General features: G+C 34.3%; 1 protein-coding gene across 3 annotated transcripts in view; it reads right to left on the bottom strand.

The window, feature by feature from the left end:
- LOC128237326 (E3 ubiquitin-protein ligase rnf213-alpha-like) overlaps positions 1-16,020 on the bottom strand; it is a 111,919-nt gene extending 95,899 nt beyond the window's left edge. For 2 of the 3 annotated variants that reach the window (XM_052952742.1, XM_052952744.1), the window contains exons 1-8: positions 15,685-16,020; positions 14,021-14,052; positions 13,696-13,821; positions 4,853-5,061; positions 2,615-2,904; positions 2,272-2,504; positions 1,757-1,987; positions 972-1,209 (exon numbers count right to left, since the gene is read on the bottom strand). In XM_052952742.1, coding sequence (XP_052808702.1) covers positions 972-1,209; positions 1,757-1,987; positions 2,272-2,504; positions 2,615-2,904; positions 4,853-5,061; positions 13,696-13,821; positions 14,021-14,052; positions 15,685-16,020 — 1,695 coding nt within the window. Of the gene's footprint in view, positions 1-971; positions 1,210-1,756; positions 1,988-2,271; positions 2,505-2,614; positions 2,905-4,852; positions 5,062-5,532; positions 5,568-13,695; positions 13,822-14,020; positions 14,053-15,684 lie in introns of those variants that run through there. The other variant, XM_052952743.1, reaches the window with a different exon arrangement.
- Between the last annotated feature and the right edge of the window lie 5 nt (positions 16,021-16,025).

Raw genomic sequence — 16,025 nt, 5'->3', positions numbered from 1 at the left:
TTTTGGATAAATCTTCAAGTCTGCAGGGGATTCCTACGAAGAGCATCTTTTAAGATATAAACTAAAGCGGCATATACTATGCTTGTGTTTGTTTATGTCTCAATTAAATTAAACTAAAAGTTTTAAGTTAAAACGAGGACCAGTATAATGTGCAAAAAGTTGGAAAAAAAGTTGAAATATAGTGAATCAAAGGGAGATATCATACAGGTTTTAACATTGTGCAGCAAGTAATGAAATTAATGAGTATAGTTAAATTTGTCTTAAAATAGCAATGACCTGTTTTACGATTGAGCAGTGCAAAATTCAATTGTATAAGGACATGAAGAAAGATCAATTTTAAACATCAACTCTCTTTACTTGTAGGTTGGCATGAAACCGGTTTAGCACTGGTGTCAATCATTACCAACAAAATGTCGACTTCCGGTAAATATGTTTTATGATTTTAAACTAAAGTAAAATGTTGTGGCCTATCAGTTGACAAGTTGCCTCTTATGCAAGATTTTTCTTGTCTTTTTTGCTCAAAGGCTATTGTTTTATTAGCCCTTACCCTATATTCAAAACAAATTATATTCAAGAAATGAAACCTAAATATGTCTATGCAACCTCCGTTAAAACAGGCTTACATTTTTTTTTTAAATATCCACAATTAATCAAAATCAGGGTTGTAATGAATGCTCAGTCATACATTCAGGTAGATTCGACTTAAAATAAGAATTTGGTAGATCCATTTCTGTGCTTACTGAAAAGTATTGAATAAATAGATTGTGATGAAATGAGTTAAAGTGTAATATGTTAAAATATCCTCTTTCATTTAATATTTCCGCTCTTCGCTCAGTTTTGTGTATATAAAGAGCTTGCGTCAATAAAAATTCAGAAAACTGTGAGAACAAAATAAAATCATTTGGTTTGGCCTAACAAAGATATTTTAAATATTGTTCATCTTACACCAAATTTATTAACAAAGAGTTTACCTGTTCTCTACCTGGTCCTTCTTCCTCCAAGTAACTGTATGCATAATTTCGGTTATTGTCAGGATTTGAAGCTTTCATCCAATGAAGTAGGGTTGCACAACATACCTCCACTGGAATACCTTCATAATTAATTACAAAATCAATTTCCTCAACAGTCAGTGATGCAACTATACTCCTAGGTAGGTAGAAGTCCATTTCAAAAAGTGGTCCAAGCCTTTGAAGCATGTATTCCAATTGCCTGAAGAATGGAAGAAAACAATAGTTTTTTAGTTAGAAAAGAAATACAGTAGAGGTCAAAGATACCGATAAACATTGCACTGACATGTAAAACATGTTTGAAGTAGTCATATTGTTTTAAACTTGGAAAAGTATAACAAACAAAAAAAACTTTAAATTTCATCCACGGCTTAAAGCGCACAATATCGGCTATTTCTTTACAATGGATCGTAATTTGCAAAATATAATTCAAAATTTTACTATTGGTGAAATATTTATTGAAGAATTTAACAAGACTATGACAATATAATAAAGTGAAAAATAAACATGAACTGACTATGAGACATGACACTTTGAAACCATTGGCTTCACAAGTATTCTGGAACCAAAACATGGCTTTAATCCTGGCTGGCAAACACATAGTCACATTTATTTCCATAAAAAAATGTGTACTAATTGTTCTTAATTGTTCTTAATCTTATAATTAGGTCAACATAAAAGTATTCCGACTGATATACAATGGACACACATGACCACATCTCAATTATGAAAAAGAACAAGTTTCTTACAGTGTCCATTTGTAAGTGTTCTTCTGAAATGCTGTCACTTCAGATTCAATATCTTCAATTCCCCACCACTTTGGTTTTTTTGCTGCATGTGACAAATCTGCCCCCATTTCCTCAAACGGTTCACACAGTTTGGAAGCAAAATGCAGCAATGGCAAGCAAAACATCCAGGAGGGATCTTTGCCATACATCACAACATTCTTTATGATACTGATGAGGGCTGGTTTCAAGGCACTGAAACATTAATACAAATAATGACTCTCTCAAAACAATTTGCAAGTATCGATATATACAAGCATTTAATGTAGTGTTTTAAGGACTTTTGAAAAAATTGCTTTGTTTTTTTAAAAACAAAATTGTTACTGATTGCTTGGTTTATTAAAAGATAACATTGATAAAAAGATCCAATTTCAACATCCTTGTATGTAGTTTTCAACTTAATTTGATGTAAATGATACCTTCTACTGTGACAACATCAATGTTAAAATGAATACCAAAATAATAATTTACAGACATACCTAATGTCAGGAAAGTTCCTTATTTCATGCACTTCAGCATATGTCTTGTTTGTCGGATCTGGTGTTACCATCAGATTTGAACAAAGAATCTGACACGCCCTCTGGTCCAAGCCAACTTGAAGTCTGTTGCAGGCAATGATTATTGCCAAAGCTCTAACAAACCTAATCGACCTTGAACCATACTTTTCACTAGACAGCTGTTCAATCAGAGGATGAAACAAGTATCCACACAGCTGAAAACAAATACACTTACAGTCAAAAAGTGAGTTAACTTTATATCAATTTAAAAACAGATTCCACTATCAGAACATATGGTTCTAACCATTTTTTCCATGTATCGTACCTGGTTTTTATACTGTTCAATTCCATCCCAGCACTTAGCATCTCGTTGGTAGACCTTTCTTAGACCGGTTATTAGCATGTCCAAGTGATCTAGTGATGTCTGAAAATTTTCTTTCAAGTCTTCTAAATGAAATGAAGGTTGAAACCAGTAAGGGACAAATGCAACAGCAAATTCATAAGCCCTTTTTTCAGTTTCTTTCTTTCCAGTACCCCTGAAATAATCGAATCCTCGTCGTAGAAGACTATCCTTTGGTTTTGGGAGTACCATCCCATCATACTGATGCCATTCATCTGAAATGTTAACCATAACCGGCTGAGTAAATCAATTAAACTATGCAAATTTACAAATAATAATTAATCATTAAATTATGGTTAACCGATATTGTACAACTGTTCAGGTTAGGTATAACCAAAGACAAAACAATACTTTATAATCCTTTCGGGAAGTTGAACATTGAGGAACGGATAAATGAAAACAGCTTAATTATGGCTGGAACACTCATTCTAAGGGACAGATAAATTATAATAAATCTCTTTCAAAACTGAAAGCAATGTGGTCATGATTGATCAATATTTAACAAGCATTTTCAGTGAAAAGATATCCCCTGCCAACGATGGCTTGTTTGTGCTTGATGGCTTGTTTGTGCTTGAAGGTTAAAAAAAATCTCAAAAAGAATAAGATAAACACATTGGTTCATTAAATTCTAGCAGCTAGTTACTGAGAAACGGCTGCAAACAATGATTTTTTAATAAATCAAGGGCAATAACTCTAAGGAAAATTGACCAATCCAAAAGAAAAATAGACAGGCATCATCACAGTATGTTGGTTCTTATTTATTCCAAGTGTCATGAAATTCTACCAGCTAGTTGCATAGAAAAGGCTGCAAACATGGATCTTTTAATAAATCAAGGGCAAATAACTCATATAGAAATTACACAATCCAAAATATAAACTAGAAATGTGTCCATAGGACACGGATGCCCCCACTTCGATTTTTTGTCACAGAAAATAAGCCATAATGATTATTCAGGATAATCTAAATGATTAAAGCGATTTCCATGGCTATCGAACTTGATCAAGATATTATGGTCACAATCATGTATGTAAAGTTTGGTGAGGATTGGACACATACTTTTCAAGAATTAGATTGGAAACATATATTTTTGAAGTATTTTTGGCAAAAAAGGGCCGTAACTCCTAAATGACTAAAGCGATTTCCATGACTATCGAACTTGATCAAGATATTATGGTCACAAAGATGTGTTTAAAGTTTGGTGAGGATTGGACAAACAGTTTTCAAGAATTAGATTGGAAACATATATTTTTGAAGTATTTTTGGCAAAAAAGGGCCGTAACTCCTAAATGACTAAAGCGATTTCCATGACTATCGAACTTGATCAAGATATTATGGTCACAAACATGTGTTTAAAGTTTGGTGAGGATTGGACAAACGGTTTTCAAGAATTAGATCGGAAACAATCTTCGGGACGTACGTACGTACAGACAGACAGACGTACGTACGGACAAGGGCAACCCTATATGCCGCCACTTTGTGGGGGCATAATAAACAGGCATCATCGCAGTATGTTGGTTCATATTTATTTCAAGTTTCAAGAATTTCTACCAACTAGTTACTGAGAAATGGCTGTAAATGAGAGTTTTTTTAAAAAAATCAAGGGCAATAACTCCAAGTACAATTGACCAATCCAAAAAAAAATGAACAGGCATCATCCCAGTATAGTAATTCATATTTATTTTAAGTTTCATGAAATTCTGCCAGCTAGTGACTGAGAAATGGCTGTGAATGTGCATTTTTCAAACAATCAAGGGCAATAACTCCAAGGACAATTGACCAATCAATTTTTTTTGGACGAGCATCATTCCAGTATAGTGGTTCATATTTATTTTAAGTTTCATGAAATTCTACCGGCTAGTTACTGAGAAAACGCAGTTGACGGACGGACGGAAGGAAGGACGTACGGAAGGAAAGACGGACGGACGGACAACGCCATTTCAATATCCCCCTCCCTATTTCATAGGCGGGGGATAACAAGAGCTATCACTGCATGTGATTTAGAATGTTGAATCCCAATGCATGAGCTAACAATAGGCAAGGGGTAAAAGTATTTAGGCATTCAACTGATATTAATTAAACCTTTTGTATTTGCCACACTGAGAATAAATTAAAATGACCTGTGCACGAGGACTTGCCAAAATTATGAATCATAAAAGACTTACCCTTTTTTACAATCAAGTGTTTATCCACAAAAAGTTTTCTATTATGGTCTCCTTGGTACTGGCCATCTTCATAATGCTCATACTTGTACTTCCCATCTTCTTTAAGCACACAATATTTGTATTCTGTGCTTCTTGTACAAAGCAGGTTACGGTCAAAGGTCATCCGATATTCATACTCGATGTAATCGTTGAACACCTTGTTCACAGAACTAAATAAGAAAAGAAATGCATATAAAGTGTGTAATGAGATGAAAGAAATAGGATGCTGGCTAAATTTTTTAAAATAGTTTTGTCTTATCTTTTAGGGCAACTCAAAATAAGTTGCAAAAAGTAATATTTTTGATCATCTAGTTATCTGGTTAGCCCAGTGGTTAGCGCACTCACTTCTCACCAAGGTGTCATGTGTTCAATTTCCAACCTGGGGATATGTAAGTTTGGGTTGTGGTCACCAAGCCGAACTACTAAAGTCACCAAGCCGAACTACTACGTATCCTCGGGGAACTCTGGTTTGCCCCACAACACAAGACCACACAAAATCGTGCCAACAAGAGTTATCTATATAGTGTTGTTATATCTTTCACAATCGTTGTAATATTAATAAGTTTAAACTAACGTTTTTGAACTGTTTAAGGTGTGTGTCAGTGCAAGTTTAGCATAAGGTGAACTGTGTAACATAATACCCAGTTAGGAAACTATGTCATTGCTGACATTCAGTCTGTAAAAAAATCCACTTGCTAAAAAAAGCAGATACAGATCAACGAAAGCAAAAAAGGAAAGCAAAAAATATATCTGTTTTCAAAAACAGAAATGACATACTATTTTTACTGCACGTATTCATGTTTATTTTATTCTAAAAGAAAATCAAGAATGTGTTTAGTTGGTAACTTTAGTAGTATCAGCTGAAATAGGAGTGCAAAAGCGTTTAGCAATAAATATATTTGAAAGTTTCAGTTTGAGTCTCCAAGAAAGACCAAATAGCTTAACTTGAAAACAATATATTTAAACAAAAAATTAACATGATATTTCAGTACTTTGTAGAAACTGTCTTCTGAGAAAATTAAAAAAGGTTTTACAGGGTAAACAAAATTGTATTAATATTAATTTCCTTCTTTACTATTCTACTGTAAACCCATGCCAAAATATAAAAAAATACACACAATAAAATGTTTGTACCCACTGGTATAAATGTAACAATTTTTTTTTTTTACTTTAGAGTCAAACAGTATTATCTAAATCTCTTGGAAACAACACTTTTTGTGATGGTCTTGTGTAGCATACCCAGGCGAAATGAAGACCATGGTCAGCCATGGTCACCATGGTTTTTGACTGTCAAACACGAATTACCATGGTTGATGATGAAAAACCATGAAAAACCCTGACCTTGACCATGGTCAGTTATGGTCTCAACCATGGTAGACCATGGTCAGGAATAATGATAACCATGGCCAACCATGGTCAAAATGGATTTTGACGGTCAAACATGAATTACCATGGTTGGCAATCAAAAACCCTGACCTAGACCATGGTCAGTTATGGTCTCGACCATGGTAGACCATGGTCAGGAACAATGATAACCATGGCCAACCATGGTCAAGATGGATTTTGATGGTCAAACATGAATTACCATGGTCAGTTAAGGAATTGACCATGGTATATCATGGACAATTATTTTGACCATGGTCTCAACCATGGTCAAAACTGTATTTAATAATTTTCTATGTCATGATAAAAATTGAACCATGGTAAACCAAGTGCGAGCAAAACATTTAAGAGTTAATTAGATGAAGTATATTTTTGATTATTTAATTATTATATCAATCTGTTTGTTATGAAATTATCATCTTGTATCAATTGTATAATCATAATTGCATGTTTATTATTTTTATTATTATTTTTATTATTTTTATTTAATTGATAAGTTTAAGAAAATACAAAAATATAAAAATATTGCTTTAACATATGAATATTAATAATTTTGCTCTTCCTTCTACACTTCACACTTTTCTTAAGCAAAACATGAACATAAATTCAGTTTTGTATTCATTAGAAATACACATCGTTATCAGTGTGCTCTGAGTTTACTGACCAAGCTTTATCTTTTACACATTGCCTGGGCTTATCAGCTAATCTCAGGTCAGGCAGAACATTTCAGTGAGTATGCAGAGAATCAAGGCTCAATAGCCAATACGATCTGTGGATTTCAAATGTTCAGGCAGTTTTCTTGGTGTAAACACAGCCATGTAGATTTGAAGATTCCTTAATTCTTTTGCTGGATATAATCAGTATCTCTCATGGTTTGAAGGTAAACACATATTTCAAAATGTATCTTGAATTATATGTCATTCATTGTATTTGGTACATTATGAGTCATTTAAAAGGTTATGATATTATAGATAAGTAAAATAATGCCTTTTCCTACACATTTCATGACACAAGGTATTTCAGATTGGACTGTGTTGAAAACATGATCATAATTTTACAATGTATTTCGAAAGGGCAATGTTTAAATTGAGTGTATCATATTTAGCCCTATAAATGCACATGCATCACATTGAATAATGAACATTTAAGTATTTAAATTACTATCATCTTCAGAAACTGTTAGTGACAAGTCTGACAGTGAAATTATGGGTTTTAATAAAAAAAAAATGTGTATGTTAATCTTTTTAAAATACTTATAGATGACTTTCATATTCAATGGCGATGGAGATCATGTACATGCTCAAACAAGAGCTGAAAGTGACAGTTGGAGCATAAAAGGCAGATCTTACCCACTGAAATGAAGCATATGGTGTGTTCAATCCCGTGTCGCGCATGTCTCCGAAAGTGTATGAGCTAAGAGTCAAAACAGTTTCCAGGAAAACATATATAAGTTCGTGAAATTGTGCTTTTAGGGTTTCATGTTTGGCTGGGCTGAGTTAGTGCAAAGCTATGGCCTTATATTTTTGTTATTATGTGTACATAATTAATGTGATGGTTTTAGTATAAATGATCTGGGGTTTTACTTGTTAAAGTGTTGTTTTACTTATGATTACATTTTTGGTAAAATTCGTTGGTTTGCCGCAACACAATTCAGTCTTTTGTTTCTTACCTTTTCATATTGGATTGTACTTATGAAGTTTATGGTAAAAGAAGCCCTTAGCTATTAAGGGTACCAAGCAGTAAGAAATATGACAGTTCTTGTCATTTGCAATTGTGTAGGAATTGAGATCACATCTTCATTGATTAATTAGTTGAACTAAAAATGATTTTATACTGAAAATGTTTTGAACTGTTTATCTTTCACTCTAAATAGGTTAACCCTATTTCATGTATGTTTCGTTAGGTAAATAAATCTTTATTGTTTTTGAAAAAATTGTTTGTTACCATTTGGTGTGCTATCCTTTTTACAGGAGCCATCATGGCCCATGGTTAACATTGATTTTATGCCACAAACCATGGTATTTCATGTTTAACCATGGTGTATCATGAACTACAATGGTTAATCATGAACAACCATGGATTACTTTTTTTGTTTAATAAAATAATTGAAGACCATGGTTAACCATGGCATATGAACATGGTCCACCATGGTTTACTACCATGGTCTAACATGGTCAGGTACCATGGTCTAACATGGTCAGGTAGCATGGTCTTTCATGGTCAGGGACCACGGTCTAACATGGTCTTAAACCATGATGCCATTTAACAAAACATGGTAGTCCATGGTCCCTGGATCCATCATTTTCGCCTGGGATCTATATGGATAACACTTTTTTTCATTTCATTTAAAATTAACCGAATATAGAATAATGTACAGAACATCATAACTTGTCAGTTTCTACAGACCCTCGAGTAATCAAATGAACAAAAATTTCAGTAGTTTGCCTTTTTGCATTGACCTTGACCTTGATTTTGAAGATGTCAGTTATTTATGTTAACATGAAAAACAGTATGAAATAGATAGCTACCATTTATTTAGATTTTCTTTTAATTGACACCAGCACAATTTCCCATAAGACTCTTACAGAAATAGCAATGTTGACACCACCTTTGGCATGCTGTAATGCTGTGAAACCCTGGCTTTTAAAAAAAATATATATTTTTTTTTACCCTAGGTATTATTCCAATTGAAGGAAAATACTATCTGACAAAAACTAAAAATAAAAAGACCCCAAAAATACAAGGATTTCGGGAAAATTTTGATGTATTTTTCCTACTCTGGTCTTGCTTGACATGACCATTACCCAGGCCTTATAGTGGTCAATGTTGTATGTAAGTTTGAAGTACAATTAGACAGAAATAATATTCATGTGAAAAGTCATCTTTATCACAATAAAAAATAGCATTTTTGACGCCATCTTGGAGTTCCAGCAAAAAATACATTTTTACTTATTTTTTTTTTTAACTGAGGTGGGAGAAAAAGAATCTACCATGGCCGCTCGTGTAAGATTATAAGTATCTTCCATGGCCGAGAGTGTAAGATAGGTTCATTCCGACCCGAGCGTAGGGTGTTTTGCGGAAAAGAGGTTTACAGAGTTTCCACAAAACACCCTGCGCGAGGGTCGGGATGAACCTATCTTACAAGAGCGGCTATGGTAGATGCTTTGTCTCCCACCTCAGTTAAACAAAATTAAGTAAAAATGTATTTTTTGCTTGAACTCTTTTGTGCTTAGTGAAAATAATTGCGTATGGATATGCGATAGCACGTGGTTGTCATGGATATCCGCGTAGTGATCCAATTAATGTTAATAGTCAAATCGGTCTTTAAATTATGATTAATTGATTAACAAGATAACACTTAAAATCTTCAGAAATATCCCTTTTTACAACACATCTTAACAACCTGATGTGTTGTAAATAGTCCACTCTATGTAATTACAGTGCTAGGAATCTCTTATTTAACAAGAGATGTTTGTCAAACATTATGCCCCCCCTGAGCGCCATGTTGTCAGGATTATATGGACAATTGAATGAAATATGCATGGACAGAAATGACAGCTGATTTGTCACTGACATTGGATGCCGTTGAGGCAGTTTTAAGATTATGACCATTCAAAGTGTGAGGATAGTGTGTGTTATGACCATGACCTTAGACTCTATGAACTCTAAATCAATAGGAGTCATCAGCTGGTCACCAAAAATCAAAATGTCAAGTTTGAAGGCCATGGGTGCAGCATTGACAAGTTATCACACAGAAAAGCTTTTACGTTCAAGTTCACTGTGACCTTGACCTTTGACCCGGTGACACCTAAAATCATAAGGGATCATTAACAGGTCAGACGCAATTCCAAGTCAAGTTCGAGGGCCATGGGTGCAGGTATTGTCGAGTTATCGCTCAAAACATTATCACATTCAATGTCACTGTGAACTTGACCTTACACTTGATGACTCCTAAAATCAATAAGGGTCATCAACTGGTCAGGCCCAACTTCAATGTCAAGTTTGATGATCATAGGTTCAGGCATTGTTGAGATATCACTGGGAGAAGATTTGTTAACTTTTTTGCATTAAAGGTTACTGTGACCTTCGCCAGATGACCCCAAAAGTCAAGTGGGGTCATCTACTGGTCAGGCCCAACCTTCATGTTAAGTTTGATGGGCATAGGTCCAGGAATTGTCGAGTTTGCTTTCAAAGTCACTTTGAACTTGCCCTTTGACCCCTAAAATCAATAGGGTTCATCTACTGGTCAGGCCCAACCCCCAGCTATAGTTTGAGGGCCATAGGTGCAGGTAGTTATCACACGGACAACCTTTCACCATTAAAGGTAACTGTGACCTTGACCTGGCGAAGGTCACAGTAACCTTTAATGCAAAAAAGTTAACAAATCTTCTCCCAGTGATATCTCAACAATGCCTGAACCTATGATCATCAAACTTGACATTGAAGTTGGGCCTGACCAGTTGATGACCCTTATTGATTTTAGGAGTCATCAAGTGTAAGGTCAAGTTCACAGTGACATTGAATGTGATAATGTTTTGAGCGATAACCCGACAAAATTGTAGGGGTCATCTACTGGTCGGGCCCAACCTCCAAGTCAAATATGAGGGCCATGGGTGCAGGCAATGTCAAGTTATCACTCAGACAACCTTTTACCATTCAAGGTCACCGTGACTTTGACCTTTGGCCCGATGACCCCCCAAAACAATATGGGTCATGCCCAACCTCCAGGTCAAGTTAGAGGGCCATGGGTGTAGGCATTGTCGAGTTATCACTCGGACAACCTTTAACCATTCAAGGTCACTGTGACCTTGATCTTTGGCCTAAGACCCCTTAAAACAAAAGGGGTATACTACTGGTCAGGCCCAACCTCCAACTCAAGTTTGAGGGCCATGGGTGCAGGTATTGTCCAGTTATCACACGGACAACCTTTAATCATTCAAGGTCACTGTGACCTTGACCTTTGGCCCAACGACCACCCAAAACAATAGGGTTCATCTATTGGGAAGGCCCAACCTCCACGTCAAGTATGAGGGCCATGGGTACAGGCATTGTCAAGTTATCACACGGATAACCTTTTACCATTCAAGGTCACTGTTACCTTGACCTTTGGCCTGTTGATCCCCAAAAACAACAGGGGTCATCTACTGGTCAGGCCAAACTTCCATATCATGTTTGATGAGCATAGGTCAAGGCATTGGTGAGTTATCAATCGGAAAAGCTGTAAAATTATTTTACAATTAAAGGTCACTGTGACCTTGACCTTTGACCCAATGAGCCCTAAAATCAGTAGGGGTCATCCACTGGTCAGGCCCAACCTTCATGTAAAGTTTGATGACCATACATCAAGGAATTGTTGAGTTATCACTCGGACAAGCTTTGGTCTACTGACGGACCGACCGACCTACCGACTAACCGACCTACCGACTGACATGTGCAAAGCAATATACCCCTCTTCATCAAAGGGGGGCATAATAAAAAGGCAACACAAGGGAAAATGTGGAGAGAGTCATTTTTCTATTTAATAAATTATTTCACAATTTACAATCTTTCTTAAAAGGTTGTTATAAGGGTCATACACTACTAAATAAATTTCCCTATTCATTTTAAAGCAAACAGACACACTTTAGATTGGAAAAAAATCCATTATTAGTGTTTCATGTATAAGACAACCATACAATAAAAAAGGTATGTTATGTTTCTCCTAAGTAAATTCACTCGCTTTAAAATTTTGCACTGTTATTTTTGAAGAAATCCATGTTTCATCAGCCAGACAGCCAAGTTCTGTTCCAACAAAGTGAATTTTTTGGCTAATTTTAAGGCCGAATATCGACTCCTTCCCCTTGTCAAAGAGCCTCCATTTCCCTCCACCCCCCCCCCCCCCACAAAAACCACCTTTTTTTTCAAAAAAGGATCCACATTTTTTCAAAAAAGATAAATTGATTATCCCAAACTTCGTGAATTTCTTTCACTTACAATTATTTAAGTATTTCAATGTTTTGTACTCTAAATAATGACTAATTTGAGTGCAACACTTATCTTCAAATACATTGACACACAGTAACAACCATTTCACACATGATGTCATGAGTTTTTTGGTGTTTTTTTACTAATTCAAAAATGAAATTCATATTAATCATAAGTGTTATAAACACATAAAAAAGTCAGACCAGCTTCTAATTTCTATCGTGCATGTTTTTGAAATAGTTTGTATTTACACATATTCTATAAATAATATCATTTGTAAATAAAATCTTTCATAAGCAAAATGGCCATGTTATAAATGTCCCATTTGGCCTTATCAATTCGCAATTTGAAAAGATACAAGCAGTTAAAAATGAGAAAAAAACACTACGCAAAAAATTCATCTCAGCTAGCCACAACAAATTGATTATTTGTTCGTCGGATTTTTTTGAAGGTATTTCCATGCTTAACATTCTTCGCGAGCAACATGCCCCCGTGTCAGCACAAAATCAGGTCCGATTAACTGCAAAACAGCTGATATTTGTTGACAGTCTTTTTTGTCGGGAATATTTTGCAGGACGCACTGTTGTTATTCATTTCCGGTATTAATTTTCAGTTTACTAAATCAGTTTTCGTAATGTAAAATACATAACAGAGACATCAAAAATAAGAAAGTAGGACAAAAAGTTAAAATTAAGGTCATCCAAACACAGCATTGATATTTGTTTTCAGAACTGTACGCATGGTCAAAATGTCATTAGCTTCAACAAAAAAAAAGTAAGTTAAAAGGTTGCAGACAAGTTCATCCAAAACTGGAAAATATTGGTATTTGTTTTCAAAACTCTACACATAACCAAATTTGTACTGCAATAGCTTCAAAAGTAAGTAGGTTGAAAGGTCGCAGTCAAGGTCATCCATGCACTACATTGCTATTTGTATTCAAAATTTAACATGGTCCAAATTGCTTTGTTTTAGCTTAAAAAACAGTAGGTCAAAAGGTCACAGTCAAGGTCATCCAAGGACAACATTGATATCTGTTTACAAAACTGTACAGTCTGCAAATTTCTTTGCTGTTACTTTTAAAATAAGAAAGTATGTCAAAAGGTCACAGACAAAGTCATCATCAAACAACATTGACAATTCCAGTCCACATATATACAAGGGGAGCATTCCATAACTTCAGGTATGTTTAATTACAAAAACAAATGAATTGCCTAAGAAACCATAATGGCAGTGACTGAGTGATTTCCAACAGGAAAATAATTTGAGGACGTTTATTCTTCTTGCCGTGATAACAATAGTGCCATAAGGATGACCTGCTTTGAAGGCACCTAGAGAAGGTTGACTTTGTTTTGACAATAATTTCTGAAAAATTATAAAAATGAGATGACCAATTAACCCAAATTTTCTACAAATGCAACTTTAGTGGAAAAAAAAACAGTTCCCAACTGAACAATTACCTGAGTTGGTGCTGATTGGAATCCCACCTTCCAGATTTGTCTGGCATTTTTAAAATCAGCAAGTCCTTTCCACTGGTAAAACAGTCCTTTGCCACTAACACATGGAAAACAATAACTATCTGTTGCCTACAAACGAAAAAGATTACAGTTTTTAAAGCAAGACCATCGTTAATGGTATTCATAATTCAATTATATCAACTAGAAGCTTTTAAATGTATTTGATTATTTCATAGTAATTTTGATATCCTTGGAGACATATAGTGAAATCATGACTGAAACAATTACACTCAAAATAATAACACATACTTATATTTAAAGTTCATACTTAGTTTTCTGATCCTTGTTGCCCTGATTGTTCTGCAAACAGACATTATACATTACAAATGATACCAAAGAAAGCAGGCTCAAATAGTCACTTGTTCTGTCAATTGGTATTGAAATTAAAGCAAACCACTTAGGCCAGAGTTTTTTTTATTTTTTGTTTTACGATTGTTTTGTTTTTTCAAAAGTATGGAGGGGGGAATAAAAATAAAAAAGGAGTCGAAAAATGAGCGTCGAAAAATAATAAAAATAAGATGGATTTTCGGGGTTTTTTTTCAGAAACCTTTATAGAATGTATGTTTTGAAGTTGTGCACACTTGTTTTGTTCTCAATGCTGCCTGTTGTATAATAGTTCCGTATTATAAAGGCAAAACAAACTGTCATTTTCACAATATGATTATTAAATCAATTCTGTATATTTTTTTATATATGCATGATTTTAATATTAGCTTCTATACTTTTGTAGTGCTTTCAATATTCACTGAAACTCCCACTGTCAAAACCAGTGACATCTGGCTTATTGTTTGTGTCTGAAATGTTCATTAATATCTTTTGGGTACAAATAATGAGATAAACAACACACATGAACAAATTTAATGTCTTACCAGATTTCACGGTAGAGTCCAGTTGTTTTTAAAGTTTATTTAAATCAACATAGTTTTATTTTTTCACAAACAATCCATTTCAAAAAACGGTGATATCAAAAAAGGAGTCAATGCCCTTTAAAATGGTATGCGATATGTTGGTATAACTATATTGTCTTCAGACAAACAAGACAAAATCAATGTCCCATTCTCGTTTTTTTCTGTCGTCGGAAACTGGACAGCAAATTCCAGTTCAATGTGTCCCTGTGTAAACATGTCTACACACAGAAATATTTTAGTGATTGTATGCTTCAGTGTAAAGAAAATACAATTCCATTTCAAAATATCACAAAATGACAAACGCCACAATTTTATGCACAACAATATCAGTCTTTAAATAAAAGCAACTTTAAAATTTCGTAAGGGGTGGCAATTTTCCTTAAAAATGCTTAGATGATGATAAATAAGCAATAAGCAACGGTATGACCCATCTTGAAAATTGTGCATGTAAATTTTTCGTTGTTGTGACATTAGCATAAAAATTTATTTTATTATATATCGAAGAAACGGGGGCGGAAAAAATAAAAAAAAAATTTGAATCTTTTTCTTATTTGGGTTTTGCAATATTTAGGTACAGTGCTCCAGTATAATGAAAAATAAAAAAACTCTGGCCTTAAGTGCATCACATTGCTTCAATAAAATACAAAGTTAAAGAGTTAGTTCATTGTCTTGTAGTGGTTATTGAAATACTTGTAAGTCAGTGGATTGCATTACAAACTTCAATCATTTATAACTATGCCTTGCATACCAAAAACATATTGAGTAAGACTATAAATGCCCATGTTTGTCATTTAAATCGATTTCAAGTTAAAACACTAAAAAATAAGAATAATTGAGTTTTTGGTGTGGTTAAATGCTAAAACAAATATTTTCCAACTTTCAATTATGCGTATCCAATTTATGAAAGTATTAAATGAAAATAAAATAGTAAATAAATTAATAATAATAATTATAATAATAATAATTTCTTAACTTAATATTTCTAAAAATATTCAAGTCAGTTCATAAAATTGAATCCTCCTACCTTATCTTTTGTTTTGGACTTTTCATGTGAGGAAGTGTTCACACCTGTCTGTGTGTTTGCCGACGAAGAAGTTGATTTGAACGCTGCATCATTGCTTCTAGTATTATAAGTTTTGTCAGGATTTCCAACCTTCTCACTGGCAGAACTGCCCAGATTGTTCTGCTCTGCAGAATTTCTGCTGTATGTATTGTCTGGAAATAAACTAGATGTAGTCCGCTCTGATGATTCAAATCCCTTCTCGCTGTCAGACTTCATTTTACGTTGCCCAAAAACAAATCCTTCCTGTTCTGGAGTGCCTTTATCTTGTTGATTTAAAGAGTTTTCTTTAGAATTCATATCAA

Source organism: Mya arenaria, chromosome 6, assembly GCF_026914265.1.
Source record: "Mya arenaria isolate MELC-2E11 chromosome 6, ASM2691426v1".
In the NCBI taxonomy this organism is placed as follows: domain Eukaryota; kingdom Metazoa; phylum Mollusca; class Bivalvia; order Myida; family Myidae; genus Mya; species Mya arenaria.
This window is presented reverse-complemented; position numbering and strand designations above follow the sequence as displayed.